We start from the raw sequence: 18,013 nt of genomic DNA on the forward strand, positions 1-18,013 counted from the left end.
CTCGTTCTGGTAGGCAGGGCTACAGCATGTCAAGTATCACAAAGAACAGTGATGTGATCATGGTTGATGACCATTGTTTTACTCCACGTAATCCGGCAAAGAATTTTTCTCTTTTCATAATATGATCATCACGACCATAAATTCTTCCAATTTATATTGCAAGGATTTCTTCCCTATTGAAACTGTTTAAGGTTTACTTCTAAAGGGACTGTATCTTATTCACTGCTTAGTAAGTATTAAGTATATGCCATTTACCACTTTAAAAGAGAATCTTCCAAGACTTTAGTCATTTAAAAAACTCAACACATAATTTTGTATATTGACCATCAATATTTTACCTTAGTTTCCATGGTTAAGTCATTGATAATTACATTAATTATATTTTCAGATACCAAAAAATAATCACCTGCTTTATAGTTAAATGAGGTTACTTATTATTGTGCACTTCAGCATTTTAAAACTTTTTCAGAATGAAATGCGTCTAGAAAAGTGATCCATGTGAGAAATGTCATTTGGGCAACTACCCTAAGAACTGTAAAATAATATACTAGAGAATGACTCCACAGAGTGGAGACATGTTGACATGTCTGTACAAAAAAAGAAAACTGTAAAACCCAAACTTCTAACCTCAAGACCAATAAAGCATTAAGATTCATGTAAGCTTAACATTTTCATCTTCCTGTTCCTAGTTTTGATAAAAAAAAGGAAGGAAACTAATATTTGTTCTGGTCTACTGTGAATAGGCACCACGCTGGGTATTCTTTTTACACCTCCCATCTTTGTGGTAGACTAGGCTAGGCTCTCAACATCCCCTTTTTACTGTGATGTGGAAACAGGCTTAGAGAATAGAGAAGTTAAGCAGCTGCCCACACCTCACCAGCTAATCAATGCGAGGCTGGGCTGTCTTAGCCTTCCCACCAGGCCAATGGTTTTCGTGAGTGTTCTGCATTCACAAATCAGAAGGAGTCTCATCGGAAATCTTTAACTAAGGCTCCCCAGGCCACTAAGACAGTGATTCTTAAATGAGAGTAAGAGGAGCTCCTCAAGTAAGAGCTCCTTAGGAGATTCTGAACTCCCAGCCCAGAACCCAAGACGATGCCTCGGAGGTCAAGGGACTTCAGGAACACAAATATACTAGGTGAGTAGCATAGTAGCTACCGGGTCCTTGGCTCTTAGTCCCCATGCCTTCATACTCTTCTACGTGGCCGCCTGCATTATTGATATTACTGTACTGGCCAAAGCAAAGTTCTAGTTCAAAACCATTTGGAAAAAACGTATGCATGGAAAAAGTACAAATATTATATAAGTACATTATATAATATTCATTAAAAAGATAAACAGCATTAGTTCATGCATTAAGGCCAAAGTATGAATGAAACTGTATAAATTACCCCTATTCTGCAAAATCTATCCAAGTGACTATTTACTTTAACAACTACAAGTAGTAAAATACTACTTTCATGAGTAGCAAAAATAATTTAAACATTTGAAATGCTCACGATCTTAAACTTACCTTAAGCCATAGCAAGGCAGAGTGAAGAGCCTGAATAGTGCCAGGAAAACTCTTAAAGGAAGCAGGGTGAACACATACAGAAATGCATCCAGGCACAGAAAGATTCCAAAAACCATGAGCTGGATTTTAAAAAAAGAGAAGAAAACAAAAAAACAAAACGTAAAATAAATATTCTCTAAATAACTGTTGATGAAGATTTCAAAAGAGGAATTTCTAAACAATGTTGGGGATTCTTTCCTCATAACTTAGCTATGTGAATAACAAGTTAGTAACTGGACGGGGTACATGTGCCACATTTAATGAAAAGTCCTCTTCAAAGTGCAAGTTTGTAGTTCTTCTCCCAGAGCCTTTGGTTTACCACCCAGAAAAGTCAATTACTCAAGAGATAATCTGCCCTCAACCACAGCTCTGAAACACCTCATATGGACTTCCTCAAACTGTAAAGATACTGTAGAAAATCTTTCAGCTAGAACCTTTAACTCTAACGACTCTCAAGGACTTTGCTGTCTCTATGTATGAGAGTGCTTCATGGACAGGAAAGACTGCTTAAAATAGTGTCTTTATGCCACAGATGTATAAAATGATTACTAATTTTAACATAATTTCATGTGCACTCAAATTTGCTGTACTCAGAAGGCATTATTAATTGGAGGAATAGCTGCTAGCGTTTGTACCTCTTCCCCTTTTTTGTGCACTTGTCCCGTCCTTCCTATTTTCCTGTAAAATTATACCTTTGTCCCATTAAATGCAGGACTGTATTTCACAGGAGGGTGGAGTCTTTTGATGGCTTGGGCAAGTTGCCACACCCATGCTACCACACTCTGCTACTGGAGGAGCAATGACTTTCTCTATGTCTGATACACAAACATGGTGTGTTCTACATGCCCTCCCACAAAACACTCCATGTAACCTCAGGCAATGCAGTGTCCTACACAAATTTATTAAGTAGTTAAAATCCACAATGTTATGGGCAGAATTATGTCCACCCAAAATTCCTATGTTGAAGTCCTAACCACCAGTACCTCAGAATGTGGACCATGTTTGGATACAGGTTCTTGAAAGAGGTAATTAAATTAAAATGAAGTCATTAGAGTGAGTCCTAACCGAATGTGACTTGTGTCCTTATTAGATGAGGAAATCTGGACACAGATAGGGACAGAGGAAAGATGATACAAAGACACAGGGAGAAGACACCTTCTATAAGCCCAAGGAAAGAGGCCTCGAAGGAAATCAACACTGTTGGCATCATGATCTGGATTCCCAGCCTCCAGAACTGTGAGAAAATTTTCTGTGGTTTAAGCTGCCTGGTCTGCAGCACTTTGTGACAGCAGCCCCAGCAAACCTTTAAAAGAAAGTACACATTTTATTAACTTTTTGCAAGAATGTCTCAAAAGAGTATGTACATGTATGGGCCAGATTTCTCAATCAGAATATAGAGAACCTAAGAGCTTTTTTTAAGAAGATTTATTTATTTGACCTAGAGAGATCACAAGTAGAGAGGCAGGCAGAGAGAGAGAGAGAGAGAGGGAAGCAGGCTCCCTGCTGAGCAGAGAGCCCAACGCGGGACTCGATCCCAAGACCCCGAGATCATGACCCGAAGCGAAGGCAGTGGCTTAACCCACTGAGCTACCCAGGCGCCCTGAACCTAAGAGGTTTTTTTAAAAAACAATTTGGATTCACTACAAAGACCAACAAAAGTACCAAGTCATATGCTACAAACCACTTTAGTCTTCCCTCCAAGGCTGCTGGCCAGTCAGGCATCCTGTCTGTCACCAGCATAGCTAAAGTCCTGTATCTGATTCCTTGTTCTACATACAAAGGAGTGTTGCAGAAGACAGCATGGTCCACAGAAAGCTGGTGGCCCATATTTGTTACTCCCCTGTCACCAAGAAGCCTTTCCCTGTTTCTGGTGGACTGCTGGCTGCACTACTAAGGCAGAAACTAATAGAACTCTGCACATCCCAGAAAGTATCTCGGAGTGTATGCAATAAGAGATCGCATACTGGGAAGGAGAGTAAGTGGTTTTGTCTTTCTCCTGACCTTCCCCTAGGGATGAGCACATTACTCATTCACCCAACATCTACAAAGCTGCTAAGATGGGCCAAGTAACATGCTCAGCCCAGCAGGCAAAAAGCCAGGCAGGACACCAGGATGGGGTTTTCGCACTCACTAAGCTCATTCACATTTTAGCACAGAGCCACCCACACAGAGACTGCTGCTATGACAGAACTAAGTTTTCAATGAACAGGGGAGCCCTAGAGAGAGAATGGCCAAACCAAAATGGGGAGATCTAGAAAAAGCTCCAGAGGAGACCCATAAAGACATCTGGGAAGATGAGGGCGACTGCCACATGGAGAGAGGGCAGACTGGGCAGAAGAAGGAAGAGGCTTCCAGAGGAAGAAGCAGAGCAAGAGCACAGAGGAGGAAAGAAATTATGAGAACTAAATCTCTCCCTTAAAGAATAATAATACAGCTATCTTTCTTTGGCTTAGAATTCATATTCTCATTGTTCATGGTGCACAGTGGTAACAGAAGTCTACAGGGCCCTCCTCTTCACACACTTTAAAGTAGCCCAGCAAACTAAGTGGGCAAGCAATAATCTCACATGGGATGCTGACCGTGGATGGCCTGGAGCCATCAGTGTAATAGACTGGCATATAAAACCGGAGGGAAAGCAAGTGGCTGTGGTCTGTGGACACCGCAGCTGGGTAGAGAGAAAGCACTCGTGTAGTGAGAACACACAACACACAAGAAAAGCAACAGAAATGTCTTTCAGGGTTTGGAAATGTGGAAGCGTGGACTTGACTGAGTGCCTGCTGCTCAGATGGTGTCCTTCCTCATAAGGCACCAGATCCTGTAAATTCGTTACAGATGAGAGTAAGAAAATCTCTAATAAAGTGAACAAGATGGATCCATAAAAACATTCATTCTTGAAAAAGGTAAAGATACCATGCCAGGTGCAGGATGAGCCGGACAGCCTGCAGGACACCGCATGGGCATCTCTCAGTTAATTCATGTGAAACCCACGCCACCCCCAAACCGCCCAAGTTTGGAGGGGCCGGACAGCAGTGGCTTCTGTGCTCCATCTTCCCAACACGGTGGAAGAGCCTGCTACTTAACCTTCCTGACAGCTCTTTGAGGCAGTTATTACTATCCTTAGTTGACACCTGAGGAAACCACAGCTCTGAAGCTGAATGCCTGCCTGCCCAAGGCTGGGGGTCAGAGTAAAGGAACTGGCTGGCGTTCAAGCCCGAGTCTGCCTGACCCCAGGCCCTGCACTCTCTCTCTAAAGCAGTTTCCCCAGAGCAAAGAGATCTTACCCCTACTTTTACCAGGCATGGGGGTTAACACAATTATCTTTGTGCTAACGCTTGCTAATTTGCCTAGTGTCATAAAAAATGCAAACAGACATTTAATGAATCAAACTTATAAAAGGCAAATAAATTTTACATATTTAGATTTATTGCTAACTTTGAAAATAAGTTACTAAGAACTAAAAGCTTTGGGTGTATATTATGGGCATAATATGTACTTTCACACCTTCAGTTACTTTGCATGACAAAGCATGATGAAAATATTTCAAGAAAAATCAAACACTGGAATTTATGGCTTTTGCTCCTCCAGTCTGTGCATTCTCGCAGGGTGGAAGAAGACACAATGCTGTACAGCCTTCTGTGGGAAACCTTCCTAGGGCTAACACTCGTCTTTGAGTTCTTCCTCCTTTTCTCTTAAATATTGTGCAGCTCTCATGTGGCAGACTATGATAGCTGAGTAAAATGTATGACCACTATTTTAAGAAAACCAGAGTCTTAGAAAAGAAAAAAAAGTCAAAGTCTTGTAAAGAAGCAAACTACCCAATTAGGAGGATTCAAGCTCTAACCAGGATTCACCAAGAGAAAAACACTCTATGTTTTCAAAAAGCTCAAAGCATTTATATACAGGCAAAAACCCAAAAGAAAGATTTCACCAAAGTAAGATTAACTTTTAGTCTGTGGAATACAGGTTGATTATTTTCTACTTCCCCTTTATAAAACAATGCCGGTCTCACTAAATTCTCAACCCAATGTAGGGTGGTAACTCACTGTCTGAAAAAACAGGTTCCTGGAGAGGCAGACTGGTTGGAACTCAGTTCCCTTCATGGGCAGCCACATGGGCAGTGAAGACAGTTCAAAATGACTACAGGGAGCTTTGCGGAGAATTTCAGAGTAAGAGCACACTAGGAAGCTCTTTGTACAAAAATGAACGAAAAACATTGAGACACAAATTGCAGATATTCAATTTGAGAATATTTCTCTTAAAATTCATTCTCAGAGTAGGGATTTCTTAAAATTTACATGGGCAAATAATTATTTCAAAATAATCTGCTTAATTAATAAGATAGCTCTTGTGACTCTTTAGAATAAAAAACCTGTAATTAGAAACACCAAAAGGACAGAAATGTCAGCTGGCCTTTCTGTCTTGCAGGAGCTCTCATCCGGAAGGACTTCGCAAGTTGTACAGGTACTGCGCAGTGCACCTGGGCACTGTGCCCACGGCCTCAGTCTATCCTCCCCTCCACTCTGAGAGGCAAGAAGCACCCTCTCACCCCTGCTCTGCAGTGAGATTCAAGAGCCTGCCTGGTTTGTGAGCAGCAGAGGCAGGGCCAGACTTCAGCCTGCAGAAGACACAACTCTGAAAATGGAAGCACTGTTTCTATTATGACACCTGTTACTCATCCTTCCAGCCTCAACCCTGCTACTGGATTTGGCCTTATACATATATATTTTTAAAGATTTTATTTATTTATTTGACAGAGTGAGAGATCACAAGTAGGCAGAGAGGCAGACAGAGGAGGGGGAAGCAGGCTCCCCGCTGAGCAGAGAGCCCAATGTGGGGCTCGTTCCCAGGATCCGGGATCATGACCTGAGCCGAAGGCAGAGGCTTAAACCACTGAGTCACCCAGATGCCCCTTATACATATTTAAATAAATAAATAAATAAATAAAAAATAAAGAAAGAAAGAAAAGGAAAAAAAAAGATTTAACATAGGTTTAAACATCTGAACTTCAATGTTAAGAAAACTACAAAATGGCACTGATTCTATTACGTTGGTCCACGAAACATCACAGGCTAGTGAACATTTCCACAACCAACTCTTCCCACATTCATTTTGGATCTAGTACTATGACTCTTCATCATTTGAAAGTGACTCACCTCAAAAGAAATAAATAAAAACACCAACCTCTCTCCCTGGAGAATGAAGCAGGGTTTCTTAACCTTTTAAAAATCTGTCCCTTTTTAACAAAATACCCTGTCTTCCTTTTGAGATTTCAAAATGAATAAAATTTTATGGCTAAAATTAAAATAGCACAATTGTGGAATATGCCTCTATGAATTACACAAACCATCTCCTGGCAATTCTGAATACCATCTCCTCCACCATGACCACCACACAGCACCCACTGGTGGGGGCTGGCTGACCTGGAGCAAAGGAGGAAGCAGTGTTTCCCTTTCTTAATCCGGTCTCACAATTTACAAAGCTCAGGTCTCCTGAAAGAGCAGAGACCACATCTGGCTCAATTCTACACTGGGGATTAAAGGTCATTAGGAAGGACATCGTCCCCCAAGAATTTATAATCTAGTGAGCTGGACAGACCATGTAGTACGCGCTGGTGAATGATGTGCTCCAGAGACACTGGAGAAGAAAGGAAGTCTGGGCAGGGTGGGCAGGAATAGGGGTGAAACTGGGGACCGTGCACCCAGGGGAGGAGGAACAGAGTTAGCAAGGCTCTCCCACAGAGGAGGTAAGAGGGGCACTAGATTTTGGCAGGCAGTAAGAAGGAACAGAAATTCAAACAAAGAGAAGAGCATGCTCAGGTGCAGCGTGAGCGGGAGGCTGTGTGGCCAGAATGTGATCATTACATAGAAGAGGGACAAAAACCATCTTCAGTAATTACTAAGGAACATATACCTTTATCCCGTGTTCCAGGAGTTCTTAACAAACCCACATGCAGAGATCCATTATTAGAAGAAAGGATTAACATTCTTAGGAGAATACTTTATAAATTTAAAGTTTACAAATGACTGACTTTGAAAGCAATTACTGCTTCAAGGTCATCCCTATAATAAGTTTTATTCACCTGAATTCAAAAATTCATACCCTCAAGAAGTCTGTACTCCAGGAAGAGGCAAACAATGATTACCGGGACCCAGGGGCCTTTATAACAAGCAACATTGCGTATAATTATGTAACCGCAGAAAACAAAGTAATATTGATGAAAGCCTTCATAATAATCACAATCTACACCTGACATGTATTTTAACATAAGGAATAAATTTCTTAAGAGGCAAATAAAGAAATAAATTAAAGATTTTAATTTGTAGAAAGACTATATACATGGAAATCCTTGGATTTTTCTTGCTTCTTTTACAGTCATGTCAAATACCGTTATACTGTAAGCACTTGGCCAACATTAATTTCTTGAATACTCCCACCAAACCTTGAGGCAGGGACCATTACTTGACATTTGCAAAAAGCAAACAGCGCTGCAGTGGGCTGGGCATGCCCTGAGGACCTAAGGCACATCTGAGAGTCCTGCTGAGGAACAGAGGTGTGGCAGCTGCTGCCGGCCATGATCACACCACCACACCACTTCTCAGCTCAAACCTCCTTTTTTAGGGAGTGATCAGCACACTACAGCAGGCTGAGTAAGCAGCGAGACAGAGAAGAAGGATAATGGTCTGCTACAGCACAACGGAAAGAGGGAAGAAAAGAGATTTAAAACTCTTTCCAACGCTAACACAAGAGAAGTAAGTTACTGATTCAAAAAGATAAACACAAGCCCATGGTGCCAACTTCACAAGCTATGTTTTAACTACATCAGTGAATGGGGTAGAGCCTAAAGTCTTCGGCTGGTTGTCCTAGAACTGTTGCATGGGTCCTATATGTCCAGGAGGTAGCAGGGTCCCAGACCATGAGGCCCTGGATGCCGGGCTGCTCCCCCATCACCTCCAAGCCCCACTTCTGGAGAGGGCTGCTGGTGCTGTTGTTAAACGGGCCCTGTCCTCCAAGAGAGTTAAGAAAGGCTAAGACTGTTGCAGAGTCAGGCCTCTGACTCCAAGCAGGGGGAAATAAGCCTCAGAACCGGAGGAATATCAGCCTAGGCTGCCCAGATGCTAGATTCTGAGAAATGCAGATCCCCATGATTTTCTGACTTCTGAGCAGGCTTGTGGTAGGACTTTTGAGTCAGGGATTGTCACAGACAAGAGTTGCATCATAAGAAGAACTGAGGGGAATGATTCCCCAAACTCACTTCCTTGAAATTAGCAACTGAGCAGGATGCCCAAGAAATTGCTGCCATACACGTGGGTCTGGGTAAGTTCTCAATACAGTTTCACCATGAAATCCCAGGACTGTTTTTCCTGAAATAAAGGTGAAATGATGGCTGTGACTATCTTTTGTTAACACACACTCACACTGAGAAACAATGAAAAGGCTTTCTGTGATATTTTGAATAAATTCATTGTTTTGAAAATGACTTGTGAATTATTTTTTCCAAATACTACCTCCCCTACCCCCGACCCTGAACCCTCAAGAAAGCAACTCTAAGTTCCTCCCCTAGGTAAGTACAATTTCCCTTTTTGTGAAGCTTTCCATTTGCTCCTGTTTCCTCTGCTCCTCACATGCAAACTCATTCAGAGTCACGGACTATCAGCTCTCTCAAGATGTCCCAGTCCAACCACATAGGCTCTGACAAAGAAAGTCAAAGCCCAGGGAAGTTCAATGCCTTGATTGGGCCACTAGCCTATCACCTGCAGAGCTGAGAAGAAAAGTTAACATTACTGAATCTTGACCCCCAATTTCCTGTATCATGGTAAACTTTGTCCATTTCAATAACAGCAATAGTCTATGTGGAAAAATAACAACAGTCTATACCCACAGCAATACTTAACACCCACAAATTTAAAGCTTAGGAAAATTTACTAGATTTTTTAAGATTTTATTCATTTTATTTGTCAGAGAGAGAGAGAGCAAGCATGTACGCGCGCGCACACAAACAGGAGGAGCAGCACGCAGAAGGAGAAGCAGGTCCCTGCCAAGCAGGGAGTCCAATGTGGGACTCGATCCCAGAACCCTGGGATCATGACCTGAGCTGAAGGCAGATGCCCAACCAACTGAACCACCCAGGCATCCCAAAATTTACTAGATTCTTAAGACAACAAAGCAGTTCCACTGAAGACTAAGAGGTTGAGTTTCATTTTTGAAAAAAAATAAAGTATTAAATAACTATGGTAATAACGAAATGAAAAAAATGCCAAAAAGTAGAAAATTACAAGGTAAGGAGAAGTTAAAAATATATTTTTGTTTTGGGGTGCTTGGGTGGCTCAGTGGGTTAAGGCCTCTGTCGGGCTCTCTGCTCAGCAGGGAGCCTGTTCCCCGCCCCTTGTGATCTGTCTCTCAAATAAATAAAATCTTAAAAAAAAAAAAAATATATATATATATATATATATGTTTTAGTTCTACCTTTTATGACAAGCAGTTACATAAACATATGGAAGTAATGGAAAGGAAGGAATTTTTATAAAAGTCTTCTTAATAATCACAACCTACCCTTGACATGTATCTAACACACTTTTTCCTTAAGAGGTAAAATAAATAAATCAATTTATTTTAATCCAAAGAAAGATTAGGCACATGGAAAGATCTTGAGCCTTTTTTGCTTCTCTTATTGCTAATCAATGTTGATAATCGCTATTTGAATTTTTCAGAAGCAGAGCTGTGAGGGGTGACTAACCCAATCACCATTCTCAATCTGTCACTTCCTTTATTGGAGAAGTATTACATCCACTGTTCTTAGTCTCCTAGGCAGCTGGGGATGCCTGTGGAACTCACTCTGGCCAATAAGACACACACAAAAGGAAGTGTGCAGGAGCACATCTGGGAAAGCTTCTAATTCTTTATAAAAGGGACACTCAAGTGGTGGCACTGTCTCCTCTTCTTTTGGGTAATAATGCAGAGGCATCGCCTGAGGTCGCAGCTGTCATCTTTCTATTAAAAGGCAACAAGCAAGAGGACTGAAAACCAATTTATCAATGATGGCAAAATGGAAACATAAAAAGGACTCTGAGTCCAGACTGGCTTCATTAATCAGCTGGAACAAAAGTGATCTCCCTTCTCTAGACTTGTCAAAAAACTTTTCAAACCTGTTTAAGCCACTGTTAGGTAGTCTGTCACAGATGCAGGTAAAAGCATTCCTAAGAAATCCTCCCAAAGCTAGTTTGCACTGCTTAGTCTGACCACTCACAGTTACCTGGACTCGGGCTCTCCTCGCAGTGTACCTGTCCTTTCCTGTCCCTAACAGTTTCCCATCTCTGGATCTTCCTAGCACATCCCCAAGCCTTAAAAATGCGGGTGCAAAATCAACCTCTTTTACTCGTTACCTTGCAATGCATTACCTTCGCAAGTCTGGAGGTAAGCTCTGCACTTGCACACTGCCGAAGTGCCTGGAGTACTCAAAACTGGTACTCAAAACTGACTGAGAAAAATAAAAAATAAGCGAGTAAGTGATGTGTAGCTCTCCAAATTGGTGTTTGAGTGTATTAGGGAATTTTAAAGACTACTTTGGCAAGCATTTCCTTCCTATTTCCTGCAGTTTGGGATTCATACAGATGACAAAATTAGCTCTTGACAAGGGTATTGTTTCCATGGGGTGCAGGATAAATTGTTCCCATGGGGTCAAAATGCAGCACAAACATCAACATGACTGCCATGTCGGGGCAGATGGCAAAAATGGGCCTCAACGAGAACAGGTATCGCATGAGGCTTGGAGGGAAATGGAATGCTAACTCATTAAAAGTGCCTGTGATGTAAATATTTAAATAGCCTGGATATAAATGGACGAGTCCAATCAGGGTAGGGGCCAGTGAGCACTTAGCAGGAATTTTCTAAGAAACTGGCGATCCTGTCCTGAGTTCACAAAGTTTCTAAACTGTTGTTGTCTGACCTAATCATATGTTCCAAGTCATGTGCCTGCTGAGACCAGGCTCTAGAGGGCCTGACAGAAAATGTCAGCGTGATAGGCTGTGCTCTCTTTTGACCAACAGTGTATCCTTCATGAAACACACACAGTTTACTCTAAGACAGCATGGTTACAAAGACAGAGGGAAGACAAGAGTTCTCCCCCAAAATGCCTATGGTCAACAACCCAAGAAGGCAGAGAGTCAGAAAAGCACATCCATTGCTAGGTTGGAAAAGTCAAATTTAGCAGCAAGTGAAGCAGGAAAATTACAAGTCTAACATTAGATCAAAGTGGGACATGGGGGAGCCATGGGAACCAGACCCCTCCCAGTCATCCCTTGCTGTACAGGGATGCCTCAGATGACAGCTACACCTCTTGTGAGGAGACACCCTCTGGAGTGCAACCTGGAGACAAGAAACCTTTCCAAATTTCTCTTGTTCTCCTAGGGCAGGGCATTCCCCAAATTTAAAATATTTTAAAACATTTATAAAGGGCTCATCCCATAATTAACATACAGATGAAAAAACTAAGGCAAATGGAAAGAAGTGAACGGCTCAAGGCCTTGCAGCTAATAAATGGTGGAGTGGAGGTGCAAATCTGGGCAGAATGGCTTTAGAGTTCATGCTCTTGACCACTGCACTATCCTGTGTCTCTGTTTAGACTGCAGAGAAAGTGTAGTTCAGAATCCTCTGCTGTACAAAGAAAACAATACAGCCCCCACACAGATCACACACAGTGAGTAACAGATCCAGGAAGAGAACCCAAGGGGGATGTGGGTGCAGGCAGAAAGGGATTTGTGACGGAAAAAAAGAAATGCTCCCCAAGGTCAAAAAAACACTCCAAAATTTTATCCCTTCACATCAGAATGAGAAGTTCAAATGTGAAAAAAGTGGCAGAGGAAATACTATTATTTTCTCCAAATAACAGTATTTCCTCTAAATAATGGTATTTCCTCTGGCACTAGTAGTACTGGAAATACTATTTTGAATATATAAGCAATTTACCTGTTTTGAATGCCAAGTATGTGTTTTACCACTGAGAAAATTACACAAAAATTCTGGAATTTTTTTACATTAAAAGATACTCAGACGACCACTTTCTTGACCTGAAAGTATAAACACTAATTATGTGTTTTATAGCATGTGCAACCTTTGTAGAAGCAAAGTGCTCTTTAATCGTCAAGTTTCTCCTCCTGAAAAGGCTACATGAAAATATCATAGCATTTACCAAAAAACAAGAAAAAAAAAGAATACAGCATTTTACATTAGAAGTATGTTATATTCTACATCAGGGAAAGGTATTAATATATTAGGTATTATCAATCAGACAGCAAATTTACTGACATGAACATCTAGATAGCCCCCCAACTCTTGTAATAAAAGCCTAGTGAAACCCTACTCACCACATAAAGGTCTGGGAGACACCAGGGGGAACTGACCCTGTTAGGAGATATTTACACCTGTAATTAAACTGAAATCAAACTCTGCTTTCCTCTACATTTCACTTACTCTGAGACAGTAAGAAGAAATCGCTCTAAACTGAAAAATGCGCCACCTTTCTGTACATTTTAAGCAATAAAGCTTCTGAAGTGTTGTTCTAAGAGAATAAATTAAATTTCCCTAAACAGGCCTAAAGCAAAAGCCTCTGTAATAAGAAACAGGATTAGAAAATTATTACAATTATGCATGAGCACTGTTAATTCAACTTTTCTGACATTATACCTCTTAAATACAAACAAATAAAACCAAAGCTTTATGACTAAAAGCTTCCTCTTGTACAAGCAATGCACTCTGATAATTTTCCATTTTTTTCTTTGGAAAAAAAAAATTCCTAATTGACAGCAACCTACCTCATTGGTTACTCATCCCATCAGTGGTCCCTTAATACAGCATTTTTTTTTTTAAAGATTTTATTAATTTATTTGACACAGAAAAAGAGATCACAAGTAGGCAGAGAGAGAGAGAGAGAGAGAGAGAGGCAGAAGCAGGCTCCCTGCCAAGTAGAGAGCCCGATGCGGCTCGATCCCAGGACCCTGAGATCATGACCTGGGCTGAAGGCAGAGGCTTAACCCACTAAGCCATCAAGGTGCCCCGTTTTTTTTTTTTTTTAAAGATTTTTTTTATTTGACAGACAGCAATCACAAGTAGGCAGAGAGGCAGGCAGAGAAAGAGGAGGAAGCAGGCTCCCCACTGAGCAGAGAACCCAATGCGGAGCTCGATCCTAGAACCCTGGGATCATGACCTGAGCCAAAGGTAGAGGCTTCAACCCACTGAGCCACCCAGGCACCCAATACAGCATGGTTTGAAAAACAGTTTGGTTTATACTGACGTCTTATCAAGACTTGCAGGCATCTTCCCTAGAAGAGAACACTCACAGTAACAAACTTGAAATGCTCACAAGTTTCTTTGAAAAATCTACTAAGGAACTGCTTGGCATGTCAGTGTGGTTGGTACAGACAAGAGAAGGATGTGTGTATTGACCCAGCCTCTGACGAGCTCACCATCATGAGGGCTGTGGCTGCTGTTCATCATTTCTGCCACATGAGGGGTAATAAAAGGGGCCAGACACACACCTCTTGCTTTGAAGAAATCCCCTGGGTGCGTCCACAGTTTGGCTGAGGACTGAAGGCAAATCTCTGTGCACTCTCCAGAGGAAAATGGGAATCCACAACTGTCCAGAGAGGTGAGAGAAAAACCTTCCCTCAAAGAGACCAGGTAGGTAAAAGCTGACTGTGGCTGGCACTGTCCTGTACAAAGATACAGGCCCCAGCCAACCTCCCTCCAATTCCTTCTGCAGTGTATCCTCACACTTCTCTACTTGGCTTATCACTGGAAAGAAAAAGTGAGCTCAGAAAATAAGTTAATGTGTTTAAGAAAGACATAAGAATTAATAATACTATTATTATTACTGGCAAGCAAAAGAAACATTACCCCCCATCCCTGGCCAAATTCTCAAATAAATTCCAACATAGAAAATTGAGGTGCTGCTGCACTGGGGGAGCAGTGGTGCTGAGAGCACTCCCACACTCCGCCATCTCACCAGCCAGGCCTTGACTCTTCACTGGAACCAGAGCCTCCCTAGAGAAGCAGCCACACAAGCATAACTAAGCACCGGTAATGATCCCGACCACAGGCAACCGTTGTCTCACGGCCATGACTGCTCTCTCTCCAGTCCGTGTTTGCTCTCATCCCTCCCTACCTTAACACAGAACGCCCTAAAACTGCAGCAGGTAACCTGCCGTCAAGAACCCATGTGAAGCAACACTTTTCAAACTGTCCCTCTATAGCTGCCTCCCTCCCCTGTACCACACAGATGGACTGTTGGAAGTAAAAGACCATGAGCCCGACCCACTGGGTCCTCACTCCTCAATGTCTCCCGCCCCTCTTGTTACCATAGAACACTCTGACTGAGATAACCAGCAACTCCTCTGACAGCCACTCCAACAGAAAGTAAGATTTTAAGGAACTGATCAAACTATTAAAAGTTGTATGTTACTATAAAAGTACAAAACCGTGTTCTGATACTGATAATTCAGCCAAAGCTGAATTATTTCTTAATAATATTTCTTCCTTTCTAGTGATGTACCAACTTCAGCAATGCAGAGGGAAAAGAGTGGCCTCCTGCCCTATCTGACTGGTCTTGCCAGACTGAGACAACCATGGGAAGTGTGCTTAGATCCAGTGCCGCTGTGGATACGCTGTCCCTAGGATGTGAGGTTTTCTGTGGCAAAGATGCAATGAATTGTCTTTTTCTTTGAATAGACTGTCATTTGTGTTTTTAAATAGGAGGGCTTTCTGAGAAATTAAAAGCTTTAAAAGGGTTGAAATTAAATAATTTGTCATGCTGAATGGAAAATATACTGCTCCTAGTACAATAAAACTGATGAGAACTAAAGGTGTTGGTAGAGATTAATTCCTTGGAAAAACTGACCTGGCTGGCACACAAGTGGAAATATGGTAAGTTTAACACACAGCAAAGTTAAGAAACACTGGATCTTACTTACACTTAAAATACAAGTTTTAAAGCCTCTTCCTGGATAGGAATTCCTACTCCCAATATATTTAATTACATATGATCATATTATTTCCAATATTTTTTTTGAAATTTTTTTTAAAGATTTATTTATTTGACAGAGAGAGATCACAAGTAGACAGAGAGGCAGGCAGAGAAAGAGAGAGAGAGGGAAGCAGGCTCCCTGCTGAGCAAAGAGCCAGATGCGGGACTCGATCCCAGAACCCTGAGATCATGACCTGAGCCGAAGGCAGCGGCTTAACCCACTGAGCCACCCAGGTGCCCTTTTGAATTTTTTAAAAATATTTTATTTATTTATTTGACAGAGACAGAGATCACAAGTGGGCAGAGAGGCAGGCAGAGAGAGAGAGAGGAAGCAGGCTCCCTGCTGAGCAGAGAGCCCGACGCAGGGCTCAATCCCAGGACCCTAAGATCAAGACCCGAGCCGAAGGCAGAGGCTTTAACCGATGAGCTACCCAGGCACCCCTATTTCCAATATTTTAAAAACTCAACTCAAGCTGTTGACAATTTACTTTCATATAATTAACATGTTAACATAACTTTCAAAATAATGTCTGGTAATAGAAAAAAAATAGTACCTTTTCCAATTCTCTTGGTATTCGCATACAAGTGTATACTCTTTCTCTTCTTTCTGTATACTTGGCCTCATTATGTTCAAGGAAGTACCCTCTTGTTAGTTCAGCACTGAGGAACCTCAACAATGAAAGCTCTACAGGAAAAGAAAATGACACAAAACAAAAAGAACAGTATTTATCAAGAAACTTACATGCTAGCTGGGGCTGTAGATAACACATATATAAAACAAAAAGAGAATAAAACAAAGCAATCTATAATTCTGTGCCGAGCACTAAACAGCTACATACAAATGATCAGCAAATGTTATTGACAAAATAGCTACTCTGTGTGGTATAAAGGGAAAATGCCACAGGAATATAAAAGGAATGATTACCATGAGCCAGAATAGTTACAAAACTGTACAAGAGCCCAGTCTTGGGTCTTATAGGTGATATAGGACCTGGACTGGTAGATATGAGGGAATAAAGATCAGGTATATATAAAATGGATAAATGTGTATGTCTGTACCTATATATATGATTCTACATATGCTAAAAGAGAGACAAGTCACCTGAACAGGCATTGCTCAGGTCCAAAAACCAACCTGGGTGAACTATACTGATATACTTCTTTCTTCAGCCTCAGAGATCCTGCATAAGTATCTAAATAATGACAGTTCCCTAGGTGAAGGCTTACCAACAGGATAATCATCATACTAAATCATACAAAGTAGAACCTCAACAAGATCTGAAAGACTTCCCTTTCCTTGGATTTATCCCCCTCTTTTCTCTGTTTCTCCAAAACAAATTCACCCAGAATCATCTTGTCTCAAATGAAAATAAGGCCAAAGGAGGTTAAGTACTTTCCCCTTGGCTATAACTGGAGTCTTAGGGATAAGAAGCTGAAGCTCCAACCCCTTCGAAAATGTCACACTTCCCTGAGAGCCCATCACCTAACTGACTTTTCTGGAGCCCTGATTCCCATTACCTTCCTATTTTTACTCCCCAGGAGGCCAAGCCCTCTTCCAGAAGTCAGGATACCAAAGGTCTCAATTTGTCCTCTGCTCTGCTGGCCCTTGCAGTCCTTTTACTAAATACAGTGTTGGTGTTCCCTCCAAAAAATGACCAAGAGGGAAAGTGGACTTCATTTATGAGTACTGACTCATGGAGGGCATCTTAGGTGAGTACCAGGATTTAAAGTCTGCAGGTATGGGGAAGAGTCTAGTGTCAGAAACACCCTTGAAAAGCCCTCAGGGAGACCTGGAAGGAGACTTACTACCTCCTGGTGGGCCTAAAACAGCTTACTTCCTCCAGCACTGAACAGATGGCTAGTTCTCTGAGCATCAGGCCAAATGGTCTACTCATGTAGAGAGGTTATATTACACAAAAAAACACACACATGCGTGCATACATTTCTTTAAATTCCAGATTTGTCATCTCTCTGGAGAGTTAGTGATACCATGAGAGTTATCTAGGGATTGAAACAGACGGAGAGAAAAGCAGACTTCCACCCACTCCAGCCTCATGCTGGGCAGGCCGAATTATCAAATGCACTGAAAGCATCATGCTCTCGGTGCATTTATATGAGACTGACGCGCTACCTACTGCGCTAATGAGGCACCTTCTCGGTGCATTTATAGTTGAAGCCATGGACACCAGAGGTAAACTGTATTGTTTACATATTAACAGATATTCCGATTAGAAGGCCTCAGTATCACCAAATCCATACAGAGTACAATTTTTGATTGGGAAATTTCTAATATATTATAGTTGACTAGATCCAGAACATGATCTGCTGTATGAAGGGAAGAAAAAGAAAGCCTTCTGAGCTGCAAACAAGAAGAGCCAAACCAATGAAAGACAAAAATCATACTCTTGGGGCACCTGGGTGGCTCAGTTGGTTGTGTCTGACCTCGG

The 18,013-nt window shown here is 41.6% G+C and overlaps 1 protein-coding gene across 1 annotated transcript in view; it reads right to left on the reverse strand.

Moving 5' to 3' along the window:
- The window catches only part of TAPT1 (transmembrane anterior posterior transformation 1), a 59,047-nt gene that overhangs the window by 29,755 nt on the left and 11,279 nt on the right, over nt 1-18,013 (reverse strand). The window contains exons 2-3 of the mRNA XM_032333921.1: nt 16,121-16,251; nt 1,514-1,632 (exon numbers count right to left, since the gene is read on the reverse strand). Of these exons, the coding sequence (XP_032189812.1) occupies nt 1,514-1,632; nt 16,121-16,251 (250 nt within the window). The remainder of the gene's footprint in view (nt 1-1,513; nt 1,633-16,120; nt 16,252-18,013) is intronic.

The sequence above is a fragment of the Mustela erminea genome, chromosome 2, assembly GCF_009829155.1.
Source record: "Mustela erminea isolate mMusErm1 chromosome 2, mMusErm1.Pri, whole genome shotgun sequence".
NCBI lineage: Eukaryota > Metazoa > Chordata > Mammalia > Carnivora > Mustelidae > Mustela > Mustela erminea.